The sequence below is a fragment of the Mangifera indica genome, chromosome 17, assembly GCF_011075055.1.
Source record: "Mangifera indica cultivar Alphonso chromosome 17, CATAS_Mindica_2.1, whole genome shotgun sequence".
NCBI classification, from domain to species: domain Eukaryota; kingdom Viridiplantae; phylum Streptophyta; class Magnoliopsida; order Sapindales; family Anacardiaceae; genus Mangifera; species Mangifera indica.
This window is the reverse complement of record NC_058153.1, coordinates 4,563,877-4,582,601: the sequence shown is the minus strand read 5'-3', so window position 1 is coordinate 4,582,601 and position 18,725 is coordinate 4,563,877. Positions and strand designations below refer to the sequence as shown.

Below are 18,725 nucleotides of genomic sequence, written 5' to 3'. Positions count from 1 at the left end.
TCCAAGCTGTTTCAACCCAACAGCTTCCTGGAAAACAAATGGCAAACTCAATTCAAAGCTGCTTGTGATTCCAAAATGGACAACTGAAACCATATATATCATAAATTTGTTCAAATGATTTTACAACACTAATATAACTATGTACATTTAAAGAATCTTTGAATTTCAGACACCCTGTAGTGTACATTGATCAAATGAAAACTAAAAGTATATCTGGTACATCATTTATCTCTTTCAAACTGTATCTTCCCATCAATTTTCAATCCACAAATTTCACGATTCAGCAAGTCTCTTCAGCAGAGAGCACACCCAGTAGTCATTGAGATACCGGCTTTGGATGCAGGAAATGATAGAACTAACTGCCTAGACTGGAATAAAGATCTTTGAGGGCTCGATACAAAGGCTCCGCAGCTTTGGGCCTGTCCACCATCCCAAGTAGAATGTCGGCAGTAGTAAGATAAGGATCGCCATAAAACTGTAGATTTGTATCCGTCCTTGTCATAACAATGTTTCCTTCTAGTGACACTCCCATGAATGCTCCTATTAGTTTCCCAAACAACACAAGGTGTCACTTACTCTCACTTTTATTAAAAACAATGAAATCAACTCTACACAAACTACTTTTTCTACCTCCTCCTATAATTTAGTATTCTCAACCACATACCTTGTTTAGCCCTCACATTATGCTTTAGCTAAAACAAACATATTCTCATTTTTTATTCCAGTTCCTAACGTGCATTATAATCAAGACATGAATTTAAACCATCCTAACATTAGTTCTTTCAAAATTACTTTCACCGTTTCAGACAAAAATTTTAAAAGAAAAAACAATTGTTCTGTCCTTTGTCTTCAAATGATAACAGCAAACAACCAAAAGAAAGGAAGCATCATGTGGGCCACTGATGAGGCAATGACCACATATGAGAGGGGGAAGAAATTCTGGTACAATCAAGCTCATCAATCAAAAAATGAATTTTGTATTCCTTACTAGAAAAAGTTCAGAAATGACTAGTCCCAATCTTATAAATGCTACTACCAACAGCCACCACCAAAATGTCTCTGCAGACATTACAATGTCATGACATACATCCAGCAGAAATTGTTATATGCATTAAGCATCCCTCATAAAACGTGATGTTGTATATAACTATCTGACAAATCCAATTTTTATAAAAGTAACCACAAATTGAATGGATGCTCCCACCAACCATTAATACAAAAATGGCTTGGTTAATGTACGCAGACAGTAAAACAACACCAATAAAATGAATCCAGCAGAATTGTCAGATCAATCAAGGATCCCTCAAATTTGATCTTGTAAATACAAATATATCCCAAAAGCGATGTTCATAATCTGCTCAGTTCTTAGATCTAAAAGTGGTAAATAATTTCGCTACTAAGTCATACAGGAATAATCCTAATTAAGTTCATTTGAGTACTATACATGACAGTAAAAGGTTTAAAAACCAGGAAAGTCTATCACAACTCTCTTATTCAAAAAAGAGGTAAGTACAAAAGAATCCCCAAAACACAGCTCTTCCACTCGTGAATGCTAAGTGTCAAGATAATTGAAACAAATTTACAATGAACTTTCTAAAAATGCTGTAAATTGTGATCGACATCAGAAAATAACAACTGTAGAACAATTTAGGACACCCTTTAAAGAAAGCCTATGTACAAAAATCACAAAATTTTTATATTGTGAAAGGTAAAAGCAAGTAAATAAAATTTCCATTAGGGAAACAATACCTTTGGTACAACTGTAAGTATAGCACATGCCAGAACCTCTGTCTCCAGCCCGTACATCTGCTTCCAGTACTCTCCCAATCGGACCTGCTGCAGCACTGCAACCAGCACCAAGAGAAAAATGCATGCGACTACAAAATGTTTTCACTGCTTTTGAATCATGAAGCACAATTATGAAGTCCATTAGTTCACCTCCAATCTGACAAAGAGAACAGGAAATCAAGTTAAAATAGAATATATTAATCTCAGGTAACAAGTTAGAATGTCAAGTTCGGTTTTCGGGAATAGAAAGAATAAAATAGTAGATCCTCTTTCTTTTAGCAGAAAACATGCACATCCAATGGAACTTTTCTACATTTTTTCTCAATTTCTTTGGACATACAAATGCCATTCTTAATTATAGAAACAAAAGAACATACTCAAAGAATTCCAACCTACTATAATATTTACCTGAGCACCCCATCCTAAACCAGCTGAGAATATGGCCGACGGAGCAGACCAGGAGCCATCTGACCTTCTAGCAACGACCAAACCAGTGCCAAGTTTGTAAGAAACCAGCACACCAGCTTTAGCAACTGTTAAGATTGCAAGGCCTTTGGCTCCTTTCAGAATAGCTAAGGGTATGGACCTCTCAGAACTCAATGCAGCAACCTGTCATATAAAATAATATATAGATATCTTTAGCAAAAAGATACAAGTGTAAATAGTTTTTGTATCAATTGAAGATTAAAAAAACCAAATCCATAATATTAAAAACCAGTACCAAAACAAGACAACAATAATATTACAGTTCAATGAAAATCAGAAAGCTCACCTGGCAGTAGCTTCTTAATGTATTAGAAGCTTTGTATATCTCATATTCCATTGACAAACCAACTGGAAGGTTAAGCCATCCCCTTGCACAAGTCCAATCCACCACATCATGTTTTGCCACTTGCATAGCATTGCTAATAGAGTTAATGAGAATTCCTTGTAAAGGGTCAAGTCTATCATAGCAGGCATCACACACCCTCTGAGGATTTCGTTCCCTAAACTTCACAGGTAACAAACACCTCCCCTTGGTGCATGCTCTACAGAAAATCCCTCCACAAAACCGACAATGATGTCTACCGCGTGTGACTGCTGTAAAAGGAGAAGTACACTGCATGCACACGGTAGTGGAACTATCAGGAAGCCACTCTGGTGGATCAGCTTCCAAAACCTCTTTGTAAGCACTATATCTAATCCCATCTGGCTCAAGAAGTGGTGGTGCACTCGGTATGTACACTGAGGAGTGCAAGTATGTATCGCCATTCTTCCCAGATCCAAGAAACGAAACATTTGAACTGGGCTCTAGCTGAGTTGCAGAAACACTCGGTGCTTTGTTTCGCCCAGTTATGATTGCAAATATCCCATTCAATACATTTTTCAAGTTTACCTCTGGAGGCATATTATTACTTTGCATGGAATAACATGGATCCTCACCTGAATCATATCCTTCATCAATGAAGTCTTCAGATTGCAGTGGGAACTGGTACATATAATCTTCTTTGGAGGATTTTACCTCTGATGGATCGGTTTTCTTTTCTTTTGAAACATTCCATACAGGTTCTCTAAAGTCATCATCCTCATAATGGAATTTACCCATTTTTTCTATCTTAGAAAGAGAAGAATGTACAACCCTACAATCATTGGTTGCCATACAGCACACCACATACAATCAAATGATTAATGATCAAAAGGCCACACAAGTTTCACTGCAAATTAAAATAGATACCATGTCATCCACATAGAAGAATTCCAATCACGCACAACACAGCATGAAAGATAAACCTTTAGAATACAAAATACCAAAATTGCAATTTCAGTATTAATAAATTAAAGAAAAAGAAAAAGCCAGCCACATTAAGCATCAAAGGGTATTGAAATTTTCATTTATTTCATTCACGAAGTTTGTAACAATATTAATTATATAAAATAGGGAACGAAAGAACCAAAATTAGCCCAAATATTAACTTGGGATTAAAATTCCCGGTTTATATTCGCATAACATGCAATTCTGATAAAAGTGAGAATAATTATGTAAAGCTGGAGCTAAAATTGTTTCCAATTAGAGCGTCTAGATTTTTGTTACCATCACCAAGGATAATCAGATTTAGATTAAAAAAATAAAAATTACAAGTAATTAACAGACAAATAAGGATGATATTATTTATCTAACCTTTTCACTGTGTATTCCGGCGACGGCCGATTTTGATTCTTGAATTATACGCAAAGAAGGAGGAGCTGAAGATATAAGGGAAAATCTAATCCTCTGGCACACGTAAGTCTTTCAATTTTTTAAGATAACGGAAATAGAACCACCGAAGACGAAAACAAATTGGGTTCCGTAGGCCGAAAGCGACCCGTCGGGGTTTTTGCCATCGCCCACAAAACAGTAAATTAAAGGCCAAATGAGTTTCTCCTACCCAAGGTTTGAGTGAAAGACTAAACTTATATTCGTTAATTTTTGAAAATTTAATTACTTTAATTGGTTATTCGTTTTCTTCAGGGCGTACCGATGTAAGAGATTGGCCGAAGAAAGAAATTTAAAAAAAAACTTTAATGAAAACTTGCCACTTTTTTTAGTTTAATTGGGAAGAAATTGTTAGTTTTTATGAAAGGGAAAAAATATAATTTTTTATCTTTTTAATAATTTTAGTTATATGATTTTTTTTTTAATTTTAATAGTAAATTTTAATAAAATAATAGATATTTAAATTTTTAAAAATTAATGAATATAAATTCAGTTTTCACCAAATCTTGGATGAGAACAAGTCTTTTGGTTTTGGTCTAAATTAAAATTAAATATTTTTGAGTATATAATTAAATAAATAAATAATACATCATCATATAATTTGTTAATTTTCACTTATAGATAAAATAATATATAATTAAGTGATGACATATTATGTATATATTAAATTGTGTATTTAAAACTATATACATATAGTATTAAAAATTAATTACACTGTATATTTCTAAATATGATTTCTTGAGAATTAAGGAAGGGAAGATAAATTTGGTTATAAAAATTTAGTAGGTGTGTGTTAGGTCCAGTTTAGGGCGGTTTCAAAATTTTTTTGAATCAAATTGAAAAATAATTTGATAAAATTTTAAACCAAACTAAATAATTTAATATTTCAAACAAAATGATACTAAACTGAAAAAAATATGGTTTGCTCCAATTTAAATTACGATTTGAACATAGTAAAAATAATTCACTTCTAAATATAGTTCTTTAGAATATGAAACAAACATGTAAAATAAATATAAAATATATAGACAATAAATATACAAAGAAAATGACAAAATAAATACGAAAAAACAAATAATATATCTAATTATTTATTAAAAATTTCTGTTAAATATAGTTTTATATATATGTATTTTAAAAAAAATATATAGTTTATATTTCGGTTTGATTTAAAAATCGTTTAAACCACAATTCAAACTATATTTCTCTCTCCTCTTCGTGGAAGTCATTATTTCTCTTACCTCCACTTTTGAGAGCTCTACCTCACCAAACCTTTTTATTGCCTTCACCACCAAACAATGTATACCTCATCACCATGAATACGTCATGCAAACTCCCATCTAAACTCTGCATAATTCTCATTGATTCCCCTGATTTTATCTCCTTGTGTCCTCGAGCCCAAAATGATGTTCCTGATTTCATGACACTAATCGTTAATCAGCCTAACTCTATAAGATGGCAAGGGATTTTGGTAGTGAAATGGGTGAAGTTCTTAAGTTTCATAAAGTATTATGTGGTTTTGATGATAATTAAGGAAAAGAATGAAATTTTAATGATAGGGTATTTCCATATTTTTAATAAAATAATAATAAATTGATAAATAACATTTGCATTAAATATTTATCACAGTTTCATGATTTACTAAAAAGGATAAATTAGTAATTTATATTTAAACTAATTAGGCTTTATTAATGAAAGTAGATCATGGATGGATAAATACACTTTTTAAACTTATATGGTGAAATAAGTTACTCCATCAAACTTCAGGCGGGAAATAAGTAGTTGGCCCAACAAAAACTCCTCTATCGTTAATAGACTGTAAGTGAGCAAAAATCATCTATAATAAAATTAGAAGTATTTATTTTAAATATATAAATAAGTATATATTTTATATATATTATCATATAATTAAATAATTTTGAATATAAAAAAAAGTAATACCTAATTATGTATGACATATATAATTATATACATATTTATATATTCAAAATAGGTATATATAATATTACTTTAATATTTATACTGCATAAGATCATAAATATCACCAAATTGCCCTCCTACTTTTTGTTTTAACGCGTAAATCATACCTCAAAGGATTATGTTCTCAACTTGACAAAATATTATGACAAGTCAAAAGTGTTTGCCATCGTTTTACAGAAACATAAATACTAAGTGGAAGAACAAGGGTAGAAGGTAGCCTAAAAAATTTGTGGACATATACATAATTATTTCAGCAGTCAATCACGGTCAAACCTTTATCTTAACGGTAAAAATAATCCATAAAACTATATGTATATATACATGTGTCATTATTTTATTGGATGATTTCAAATTAAAGATAAAATAAAATTTAATTACATGATGAAATATTATTTGTGTATTTAATTGTATATTAACAATATGTAGACAAATATTGCTAAAAAATAAGATATATATGGCTTTGAAATTGCATATTCTTATATTATTGAAAACAATTTATTTGTGTATATTGGCCAAAACTATCACTAATAAGTTTTAAAAATTCAAATACTCACTTGTTAATGGTTTAAATTAACAAAATTCATTAGTACTAAGGATATAATTGTCAATTAATTAGTAATATTAAAAAAATAAAAAATTTTCTCATTTTTCCACCTTAATTTTAAGAATATTCCCAAGCTTAAATTTTAAGAACTTATCTTTTCTCTCCTAAGGTTTCATTTTTTTCTTTCTTCTTCAGCAACCGAACCTTGGAGATGAATCGACAACGCATAAAGACAAAGGTGGGACAAATGAAAAACGTCAATGGAAGACGAACATCCAAAGACAAAAAATGTTGAAGATCCAAAGATGGGACATACGAAATGTCACTCTTCATTGCCTGCTCCTCTTCATTGCCTGCTCCTCTTCATCACCTGCTTGTCTTCGTCGTTCACTCCTCTTCGGGTGATATTGGACAAATTGATGGGTTATAAAAAGCGATGTATCGTATGTCCCATCTTCAAATTTTCGGCATTTTCCATCTTCAAATCTTCAACTTCTATTGGCATTTTTCATTTGTCCCATCTTCATCTTCATGCATTGTCGATTTGTCTTTAGAGTCTAATCACTAGAGAAATAAGGGAAAAGAATGAAACCATTGGGAGAAAAGGTAAGTTTTCGAAACTTAAATTGAATAATTGTTAGTTTTTTAAATTAAAGTAGAAAAATGAGATAAATTTTTTTTTTAATATTACTAGTTAAATGACAATTATACTCTTAATTCTAACAGATTTTGTTATTTACAACTAACGGATAAATATTTAGATTTTTGAAATTTAGCGAATAGACATTTAGCAATGGACTAATCCTTGGGTGGGAATAAGTCTTTTGGCCGTTTATATTGTGGGGGTATGCTAACAAGAATGCCCTTTCAGGGTTAAAAAAAAAAAAAAAGAATCTTTCGGCATCTATTATGAACCCATTTTATTGTTATAAGGCTCTCTTGTAAAGGACAACAGCATGGTGAAGAACACAAAGCGCACCAAAATTGTCTAATTGCTTAGAAATAATCTCCTTCTGAAACATTAATGCAACAAGGTTATATATAGAAGGAGATCATATAATTTTGAAGCACTAATAAACCCTAATGGCAAGGCTAGTTTTGCGCTTAGAACTCTTAAATATATGTGCAATTCTCTTACTGTTAATCAGTGTGAAGGCTTCATCAGCTAATTCTCTGGAGAAAACCAGTGCCTTGTTCATCTTTGGGGACTCCACCGTAGATGCTGGAAACAACAATTACATAAATACCATCCCTGAAAACCAAGCAAATGTCAAGCCCTATGGACAGAATGGCTTCTTTGATCGACCTGCTGGCCGCTTCTCCGACGGCCGTGTCATTGTTGATTTTATAGGTATCTTACGGTACACAATTTGCATAGTTAAAATGATACATGAATATTCCTCAAAGTTGCTAAATCTTTTTGTGTTATTATATGTTCAGCCAGTTATGCCAATTTGCCATTGATTCCTGCATATTTGGAACCTTCAGCTGATTATAGCTATGGTGTTAACTTTGCCTCTGGTGGAGCCGGTGTACTTCCTGAAACCCATCAGGGTTTGGTAATTATACAGAACTCAGAACTAGCTTTAATTTGAAGATTCATCACTGTGATATAATTGTCTTAAACTTTCATATTAAGGGTATAAAATTTATTTAGCAAAATATGAATTGTAACCCGGTCTCCCTGCCTTTTTTATTTTTCTCCTTCATTCTGATTTGCACTCTCATCCTCCACTCTGCTAGGGTTTACTGTATATCAAAAAAATTTGTTTCCTTTGATCAGGTGTGTGTCTTGTTGAAGTCTGAAAGTTGTGTCTTTGATTAGCTTTGGTTCGAGGCGATTACAGTAATGTTGTGTTTTAGACTGAATATTTTATATTGTATTGTAATATGTAATTTCTTATATTATTTAGTGAATTTGACTGGAAGAATATCCTCTACCTTATTACAAAACCCGAACCAATCTTTCTTAACTTTAAAACCAACAATCACCTAACTGTGTCACCGTGTTTAGGTGATTGATCTTCAAACACAATTGAAGTATTTTGAAGAGGTGAAGAAGTCATTAACTAAAAAGCTAGGAGAAGCGGAAGCACAGGAACTCATATCAGAAGCTGTTTATTTCATCAGTATTGGCAGCAATGACTACATGGGTGGCTATCTGGGCAACCCCAAAATGCAACAAGCTTATCAACCTGAAGATTACGTTGCCACGGTTATCGGCAACTTGACAGAAGCAATCCAAGTAAGCTCTTTAAATCAACATCACAGTAGACCTGAATATGTTTCTGAAATGTTTCCGTTTTTTAACGTTTAGAAGCTGGTACAAAAGAGTGTTTTGGAAATATAAAAATTTCTAAACATGTCATTTAGTTTCCTTATTTTTTTAGTCAATTTCATGTTTCACCCTCTTTCAAAATTTTGAACCTTAAATTTGATTTCATTTCTACTTCTCTCCGACATTTGAAACTTCTCTTTTATCCAACATATTAAAATTCATTTTTCTCTCCATCTTCAATTTCTCCAATTACTGGTGAACGCACGAAAAATCAACTTTATCAAATTTAATATATATTATTTATTTGATTATTCATTGATAGACTAAATTGATTAAGTGTATACCTTATTATTGTTAAAACATTGTTGTATTTAAAAAAAAAAAAAGGTTGTTGTATTTTTTTATAAAATTTGGTATATAAAAAAAGACCCCTATAATCTTCATATTTATATGTTTCTCCCGATTCTGTTTCTTATATATTTCAAAAAATACCCTTCAGCATTTCCATTTTCTCATTCCACGTTTTTGCGTTTCCATTTCCGTGCTACATAGCTTTTTACCACTGTTTATGGTTAATAATTTCTTATATGATCAGGTGCTGTATGAAAATGGAGGTAGAAAATTTGGATTTCTCAGCTTATCTCCACTAGGGTGCTTGCCAGCCCTGAGAAATTTGAACCCCAACAAAGAGAGTGAAGGCGGTTGCTTTGAAGCAGGCTCTGCTTTAGCAGCAGCACATAACAATGCTTTAAAAGGAGTCCTCGCAAACATTGAATATCTTTTCAAAGACTTCAAATTTGCCAACTCCGATTTCTACAGTTGGCTTGAAGATAGAATGAACAATCCTTCCAACTATGGTATGTATCCTCCATTCATCATAACTTATAGTAGCATGGTAGTTGAATCACATATTGTATCTTATATTGAAAACCTAATTTTTTATATCGAATATTGTGTATCGTATTATACCTTAAAATATAACTTTTAAAAAATAAAATATTAAAACATTAATAAAATAATAAAAATTCCTAATTCACACATCATTATTTTGAAAAATATTATAACTACCTTTAAAAGTTTTAAATTTATCATATAAAAACTTACTACATCATCATTTTCATTAGAAAAATGTATCGATCTAAATCGATAATACATATTATATTATGTAACACATTCATTATATTGTATTAATACGATACACTTTAAAATACATATAATATTCTACTTATATCATATTATCTGATATGATACATTTCATATACGGTAGAATATTGATAACATGTAGATAAGTGTTAAAATGTATAAATTCAACTGTCATGTGAAATTTTACAGGTTTTAAGGACGGTGTAAATGCTTGCTGCGGATACGGGGCATATGGGGGAATGCTAACCTGCGGCGGCAACAAGAATATCAGTGAATACAATTTATGTGATAATCCTGACGATCATGTTTGGTGGGACTCTTTCCACCCAACAGAGAGGATCCATGAACAGTTCGCAAAGCTTCTCTGGGACGGACCCTCTTCTGCTGTAGGGCCATTCAATCTCTGGGATCTCTTCTTCAGCAAGGAAAAGCTCACCATTGCTGACATTGTTGATGCCCCTCAAACCCTACCACTCCAGTTTCAGTAATATTGTGCTTGCTTGTATTATACTGTTGATGGAGAAATAATTGAATTGTGAAACGAAGAAGAAGACCCTTTTCTTTTATCGATAAAATTATGTGTACAACTTTATACACAAACAATAATATATCACCATATAATTGGTTTTTATTTTATCTAATCATATTATGATATATTATTATTTGTATATAAAATTATATATATTATTTATACATATAACACTACTCCTCTTGTAAACAGGTAGAAAGGCCAAATTGGTGAGGGGTTTGTGTGATCGGGGGCTACGTGCATGTGACTCAATATTTAATATCAAACGGCGAGCTCAGCCATTGTCAAAGCTTAGTGAAGCCAAATTTTGACAATATCATTTCATCTATTGAACGTCAATATATCCACATTTTCATCCATATAAACCAACATAACTCAATTTCTATCATGTAAACCACTACCAATTTCAAACAGTTATCATACCACGATGTTCTAAGGCCATCAAATAGATTCTCTCTGTCGTCCCTCTACTATCATCATCAACCCGCATCCGAACAATCTCTCTCTCTCTCTCTCTCCCAAAACTCGATAGTTCCTTCGCCAAACCTATCACGACTGCCACTAAAATTCATGTCTAAAACTATATCTAACACTAACATTCATATGGTGACACTGTACAAAAAATTTATGCTGAACCCATCCACTCAATTCTCCTTCCCTGATCTAATTCTGTAGTCAGTTTCACCCACACAAAAGAAATCCTACTCTCAACTCATGTCTATCTACCAATTACTTCCAATTCTAGCCGTTATTCTCTGTTTTTAAAACCATTACAAAATGGATCTTGACCACATCAGGTTTCAACAGCCATGGCTACAGGTGCATCTTTTGCTTTAAAGACCGGTGATTTCACAGAATCTCCATCTTCATCAGAGGTCCTCCATGCCCATCCTATGCACCAAGAATGAAATGGAAACGTAAAAACAAAAATGAGAAAACATATTTTCTCAAAAATATAAGAAATAGAAAGATGATATAACATATAAATTTGAAAAATATAGAAGTTTTTTATAAATAAAAGTATATAAAAAAAATACAACAACTTGTATTTCTTTAAAAAAATGCATTAACATTTAAACAACAATAAGATATGCACTAAACTAACTTGGTTCATCAACCGATAACCAAATAAATAATATATATCAAATTTGATTAAACAAAATTTTCAAATATTCACTAATAATTTAATAAATCGAAGATAAAGAGAAAATAAGTTTCAACATATTGGAGAGAAGTGAAATGACAAATGCTAGAGAGGGGGGAGATAAAATCAATATTAGGGTTCAAAATTATAAGAGTGAGCAATACATAAATCAATTTTTAATCAAATAAAAACATATTACAAATTTTTTTATATTTTTAAAAAGTTTCGCACCAGTTCTGAAGTGTTTCAGAAATAGAAACATTTAAAGAGAAAAAAGAACGGAAAAGTAGGAGTTGAGTTTTGGCAGGGGGAGGCCACCATGCTGTGATTGGACTTTTGAAGAAGATGTCATTTTGGTCTCCTTGTTAAGACCATGGTAATGAGGGCCTTTGGACTTTGTAATCATTAATGGACATCCATCATTCATGTGTCAACAAAATTTTTAAATATTTTTAAATATCTTTTTTAGTTTGTGTAAAATGTGTAAGGGCCATGCTACCCTTAACAAAAATTGATAATGGGTGAATAATAAATTTTTCAAACATAAAGGGTGGAATAATAATTCATTAAAGTTCGGGTGGAGAATTGTCATTTGGCCGGTCTTTTAATATCAATTTGCCAAAGTTGCCTTTGTGAAACCCGTGCCTGAGGTCCCAATCTTGAGTTCATGTGAAGGATTTCATTCCAAAACTCTTTCACGTGCTCTATAAAACTCATCACACATTTAATGTCATTTGCCCAGATTTTTAGCCACACGATTTTTATTCAGCACTTTAGGCCAAATTTATGTGGATGTAAACATTTGAGCATTATAAATAAATAATAAAATCATGTGTATAACTTTTTTTTCTCTCGCTCTCTTTGACCACCATTTCATCTTCAATGGTTTTTTCTTCTCATCTTTTTTTTTTTGTTTGATCATCTCTTATTATCGAAATTGTTTGGTCGATTCTATAAATCTCTTTATAAAAAAAAAAAAAAAAGACAAAAATGTCTTAGTCAACACAAAAAGACAAGGATGAATCATTTATTCTTATCGCTCTCTATTAATAAATAGACGGATACGAATCTATTTGGTCTGTCTTTTAGTATCAATTTGCTAAAGTTGTCTTGTGAAACTCGTGCATCAACTCTATTCATGTGAAGGATTTCATTCCAAAACTCTGTCACATGCTCTATATAACTCATCACACATCTTTAATGTCATTTGCTCAGATTTTTAGCCACACGATTTTTATTCAGCTTTTTAGGCCAAATTTATGTGGATGTAAACAACTAAGCATTATAAATGAAAAAACAAGATCCTGTTAATTACCTTAGCACAACAAGATTGGCCTGCCACATTCAAAACTTCGTCGTTTTTATGGGCACCGAAAGATCTTTGATAATTTGATAGGATATTACAAGGGAATTAAAAACTTGTTTAGTATTATGTTATCTATTTTATTATAATTTTTTATAAATATTCTTTAACTTTTTTTTTAACCGAGCGATTTATTCCCATGCAAGGTTCAATAAAATTTTAAATTCATAACTGTTAAATTTCAAAACTCTAAATATCCATTTATAAATGGTTAAAATTAACAAAATTCGTTAGTTTAAGAATAAAATTGTTATTTAATCAGTGATATTAAAAAAATAATATTTTATTTTATTTCTTTTTTAAATTCTAAAAACTAATCATTTCTTTCTAATGATTAAACTTTGAAAAATTATATTTTCACCTCTACTAGGTTTTCAATTCTCTGACAATCTCCCAACAACGTCTCTCCCTTTCTGGTGTGTCTCTCCTTCTTGGCCATCTTCTCCCAGTGTTGTCAATGGTCTTCCTTGGCATCTACATCTTTGAATCTTAATAGGCATGAGTGTGGGTTTTCCCTAAACCTTGCGTGGGAATAAGTCCTATGGCTTTTTTTTTCCTTTCACCAAATATAGAGGAGTCATGTAAAAACCTTGCTGCCGTTGGATGCTTCAAGTTAAAAGTTGACCAGTCTGCAGACACTAAATTTTTGGCCAAATGACAGTGTCCCTCCCAAGGTTTGATACAAATCCAACCTCCCACTCGCTAACTATCGAAAACTTAAACTTTCATCTATGAGTTGTTAAAATTAACAAAAATAATTAATTTTAGGGATAAATTCATCATTCAATTAGCAATATATTAAAAATAATAAAGCATTATCCATTCCCCTCAAGGTTTAGAAAACTAACAATTTTTCTTCAAAATTAAACTTTGAAAAATTATATTTCTCCCATTAGGGTTTCTTCCTTTCCCCCTGCCCTTCTTTGGCACCGTCACTGGCCGAATTCTCTCTCCCTTTCCTTTTTTCTCTCTGTTTCAACTTCTCTCTCCCTTTTCTTCACCGTTTCTGCATTGAAAATCGGAGACTCCAGACGAAGCCTCTGAACAAAAATGATGTTTCATCTCTTACTTCATCCAGAGACAAAGCCTTTTCTTCATCCAAAGATCTCCGATTTTTGGCCAAGGTTCATTTAGAGATCTCGCACCCAAGGTTCGTCTAGAGATCTCTAATTTTTAGCATCGAAAAGGGGAAGAAAAGGAAGAGAGAAGCTGGAAAAGAGAAAAAAAAGGGGGAGGAGAGAGCATATGACTGGTGACAGCGCCAGAGAAAGGGAGGAAAAAAAGAAGAAAACCCTAAAGAGGAAAATGTGATTTTCTGGAGTCTAATTTTGGGGGAAGGTAGAATTGTTAGTTTTCTAAACCTATAGAAAAAATAAATAATGTTTTATTATTTTTAACATATTAATAATTAAATAATTATTTTACCCTTGAAACTAATTGTTTCTATTAATTTTAATACCTTATGGGTAAAAGTTTAGATTTTCAATACTTGATTGGTATCATTTGAATTTTTAATAAACCTTGGGTGGGAACATGTCCTTTGGCCTAAATTTAAATACAAACTGGCAGAATAATTTAACACGTGTTCCATGAGGAAAATTTTAATTGTAAACCCGAAACAAAACCTAACTTATAATCGGTTGGTCGTATCATTAAACATGATCAATAATAGAGAAGATGGTATATCCCACGGCTACTTTGGCATATACTGAAACTCGTTCAGAATTGTCTTGAGCGTCCCCACAGTCGTTGGCCCGTCTCTTTATACCGATTTGTTTGCTTAATATTTTAAAAATTAATAATTAATTAAAATAATTTTATCCGAGAAATTTTTACAATTTTAGTTATATTTTAAGGGTTATAGAGATATTATCAATAGAATAGGCTTGATTGAATTTCTCCTAATATATATATAAAAAAAATTGAGTTTAATTGTCACGTATTCAAATTTTACACTTGATAAATCAAACAAAATAATTCTAATAATATTAGTATATTTTATAACCATGATTTCATTTTTGATCTTGGTATAATAATCAATGTTCTAAACAATGATAAATGAAATTTTGGTTCTTAATAGGCCGATTTGCCAAACCAACTTCATAATATTCTTACCTCTAAATGGTAATTTAAATAGCAAAAAAGAAAGATTTCAAGTACGAGAGCAAGTGTTTAAATATTCTCTGATAATATTTCAAGATTAAACTCTTAACTTATCTTGTGTAATAATTGTAGGTTTACTCACCAGATTTGAGTTTTCATCTGTTTAAATTGGGCAATATATTTCTGAAAAAATCATCTGACTTGAATAAGGTTTTCTCGTTATAAAAAATAATAATATTCTGAGCAAAAGAATGATATTACGTATACACGTTTTTAGTATACAATTTGGATACACAGATAATGTGTCATTATGTGATTAGGTTATTTTATCTTTAATTCGAAATCATCAAATCACATGATAATATATCATATGGATATCTAAAATATTTATGAAATATATATATATATATATATAGTTTATATATTTTTACTTTGGCATTGTTTTGATGGCTGTAGCGGCATTACTTTGGAATCTTTTAAAACCAGTTTCAGAAGCTAGTTCTTGGTATAATTCTTTTTGTTTGGAAGATCCTTTAATGGTTGGGTCTTTTATTTACATGATTCCTTAGACAACCTCACTCTTCTCTCAGTAATAACCATCATGTCTACACTTAGCTCCAGTAGCTCTGTGCATAGAAGGTCTCAAGTTTACCCCTGCAGACCTAAATCTGTTGCGAGCTTCCACCTTGTAACAAAACTTGCTATAGATATGAGGATTTTTGTTTTACTGAAAATGTAAATAGTATTTTGTTTAGTTATTAGGTAATTATTTCTGTTAGCGTTAAACAATTAACATAGAGTGTTGACTTCAGCTCTTTGACCAGACGACGTTTCATCTTCAAACAAAGAGTGCTGAATCAAGAGTGGGAGACACATTCGGTTTTGCCCCAAATGTGTTCAATTTCACCGAATCGGGAAAAATATGTGTTTGTTTGGGTTGGAGAGTGAGAGAGAGCACTGACAGAGAAATAATATGAGTTGTCGGTTGGATTTCGATCACTACAAAATGGAGGAAAGAAACGAAATCCTAAGGGAGCGTTTGGTTTAGGTAATGTTTGATTACTAAAATAGAAAGATTACTTTGAAGATAGATTACTGGGTATAAATGATTACTATGTTTGATAAAATTTGATAGGTATAAATAATTATTGTGTTTGGTTAAAGATAATAAAAGATTACTAGTAAATTATTTTACTTAAATGCCCTTGAATATAATTATTTTTAAATATTTTTTATATTATTTGTCATATTAATTAAAAATAAATTTATTTTTATCTCAAAAAATTAATAAATAATAATATAATTATAATAAACTAAAGATTACCTCAGTAATCTTTAAATACCTAAGGTGAAAGTGGTAATCAGATTACCACCTATATTACCTGTCACGTCAGCATTAGTAATAGAAGATTACTGTAATATTTTATTACTGACAAACCAAACAAGAGAATAAAAGATAGATTACCAAGGTAATAATAAATTCCCCCAACCAAATGCACCCTAAGGGGATAAAGTTAAGTTTTCAAACTTATACTAAAGATAAATTGATAATTTGTAAAATTAAAGTAAGAAAATAAAATAAATCTTATTTTTTTAATATTAATAATTAAATAATAATTAAAATTTTAATGTTAATTTTAATAATTAACAGATAAATTTTTAAATTTTTAAAATTTAACATAAGAAAATTTGATATTGCACTAACCCACAGGTGGGAATCAGTCTTCTAGCCTGTTGACTTAGAACATTGACATGGATAATTGTGAATGGAGGGGAGAAGGGGGAAGGTTCACGTGAGCTTTCGTTTTAAAAATAAAAATCAGTGCATGTAACGGATTTTGTTTTCAGTTTTTTCACTTTTCAATTAGTTTTGACATCTCACGGATTGCTTCCGAATTTGGAAAATATTTTACCTTTTTTTTTTTCTGGTCTATGTAAAGTTTAATAATAATAAAATTTTTGTAATATTTTAAAATAATAAAATTGTTTCATCAGATTTTGCAGTGGGGTATATTACAGGACGTGGGTATCAGTTTTCACTCTTTGTCTGACAAAAATGGCGGTCAATCTTTAGGTTTCGGTAGGAGAAGAATAGATCCAAGAGGCTGGCCAATGGCCGGAACTGAGATAGTAATCGAAAAAAAAAAACACTCTATAAAGAAATTATTATTTTTTAAATTTTGGATGTAAGAAATTTTTTTTTATTAAATTAAGGAGACAAATATAATAAGATTTTAGTATTTTAAAATTTTTAGTTAAATAATATTTTTATTTTTTATTCTAATAAAAAATTTTAACAAAATGATGAATATTTAAGTTTTTGAAATTATATAGATGAAAGGTAGGTAATATATTAAACCTTGGGTTTTAATGTTATTGTCCAATTGAGTCGGGCTTTTCAGGCATTGACGGGTAAATATTACTATAAAACGTTTAGAATTAAATCAAAATTTTAAGTTAAAAATTCAACTGTGTTTAAATAATTTTAATAAAATATTTTATTTAATGCTTTGGTCAATCGCTACAAAATATAGGTAAAAAATACGTCGTAAATTCAAGCATGTGCAATTATTTCCCAACTCAGCACTCAAAAAAAAAAAAAAAATCGATAATTGTTTTCCAGAAATTATTAAGTTTTAAACTGATCACCCAATAATATGAATTTCTTAATGTATTTTGGAAAGTAATTTGTAGTAGCTTTTTAAATATATATTTTATAATGATATTATGAAAAATGACATTTACAAACATTCCTTATGTTAATTAAATAAATGGTTCAATATTTTTTTAAATTAAAAAGTAAAAACGGTAAGACAATCGTTAATCGTTGAACTAATTATATTGGGAATCAACACAAAAACAGAATAATTCCAAATACCATTGAACCATGAACAAATCTTCCCAATTAAAAGACTTTTGAAAAGAAATAAGAATCATCCTTAATTCACTAAACATGCTGCCAATCTCTATTGCCTTAATCATCATGTGTGATAAAAAAATCATTATACATAGTCATAAAATATAATTAAAATTTTTATTTTAATGCCGTTGTTGCCCATCTTCGTCTAGTGTCGATTTTTCTTATTTATCACCAAAAAGAGAAAAAAAAATCAAAATTTGTCAATTTTTTAAAACCTAATCTATAATTAATTCCATGATTGGAAAAGCAAAAAAACCCTTAAAGATTTGGATTTGATAAATAAATACTTCATTAAATTTAGGTGGTATTGCATTTTTCAACTTTCCCTAAAAATGGGGGAAAAAAAAAAGTGTTTTGTCTAATATTTTCCAAAATTGAATTGAAAGAGGAAGTTGAAGTGCTTTTTTTTTCTTTTCCTAATCATTGAATGTCCATATTTTCAACAAACAAGTGGTAAAATATAAATAAAAGAAGACGTTTTCTATATTTAAAATGTTTTGAAAGGGAAACATGAGGGAGCGGTGCTCTTTTGAATTACTAATTTTTCAAATCTCACCTATAAAATCCATAATATATACAAAGGTCAAATGACTTATTCCCACCCAAGGTTTGCTGTAAATACGAACTTTTACTTCGTAAAGTTTTAAAAATTCAAATACCCACCCCGTTATCCAACTTCTGTTAGAATTTTCTATTAAGG

The 18,725-nt window shown here is 30.7% G+C and overlaps 2 protein-coding genes across 3 annotated transcripts; one reads left to right on the top strand and one right to left on the bottom strand.

Moving 5' to 3' along the window:
* Positions 1-76: 76 nt before the first annotated feature.
* Positions 77-4,129, bottom strand: LOC123200928. Of its 2 annotated transcripts, none has more exons than XM_044616313.1 (5): positions 3,947-4,129; positions 2,561-3,407; positions 2,197-2,397; positions 1,750-1,945; positions 77-540 (listed from the first exon to the last, which is right to left on the bottom strand). In XM_044616313.1, the coding sequence occupies exons 2-5, from the start codon at positions 3,371-3,373 to the stop codon at positions 356-358; spliced, it is 1,395 nt and encodes a 464-aa protein (XP_044472248.1). In that variant the 5' UTR covers positions 3,374-3,407; positions 3,947-4,129; the 3' UTR covers positions 77-355. The 2 variants fall into 2 exon arrangements, with proteins under 2 accessions (XP_044472248.1, XP_044472247.1); XM_044616312.1 differs by having other exon boundaries at positions 2,561-3,482; positions 3,947-4,128.
* A 3,499-nt stretch (positions 4,130-7,628) lies between these two features.
* On the top strand, positions 7,629-10,454 carry LOC123200877 (GDSL esterase/lipase 5-like). The gene is made up of 5 exons (XM_044616259.1): positions 7,629-7,896; positions 7,986-8,104; positions 8,560-8,790; positions 9,419-9,680; positions 10,156-10,454. The coding sequence occupies exons 1-5, from the start codon at positions 7,629-7,631 to the stop codon at positions 10,452-10,454; spliced, it is 1,179 nt and encodes a 392-aa protein (XP_044472194.1).
* Positions 10,455-18,725: the final 8,271 nt, after the last annotated feature.

Excerpts from the sequence above, each read along its gene's own strand:
- LOC123200928 (XM_044616312.1), bottom strand. The coding sequence starts at position 3,427 with ATGGCAACCAATGATTGTAGGGTTGTACATTCTTCTCTTTCTAAGATA. Across the intron at positions 1,946-2,196 it reads GTTTAGGATGGGGTGCTCAG|ATTGGAGGTGAACTAATGGA; the intron begins GTAAATATTATA and ends TCTCTTTGTCAG. Across the intron at positions 541-1,749 it reads TACTTACAGTTGTACCAAAG|GAGCATTCATGGGAGTGTCA; the intron begins GTATTGTTTCCC and ends GGAAACTAATAG.
- LOC123200877 (XM_044616259.1), top strand. The coding sequence starts at position 7,629 with ATGGCAAGGCTAGTTTTGCGCTTAGAACTCTTAAATATATGTGCAATT. Across the intron at positions 8,105-8,559 it reads CTGAAACCCATCAGGGTTTG|GTGATTGATCTTCAAACACA; the intron begins GTAATTATACAG and ends CACCGTGTTTAG. Across the intron at positions 9,681-10,155 it reads GAACAATCCTTCCAACTATG|GTTTTAAGGACGGTGTAAAT; the intron begins GTATGTATCCTC and ends GAAATTTTACAG.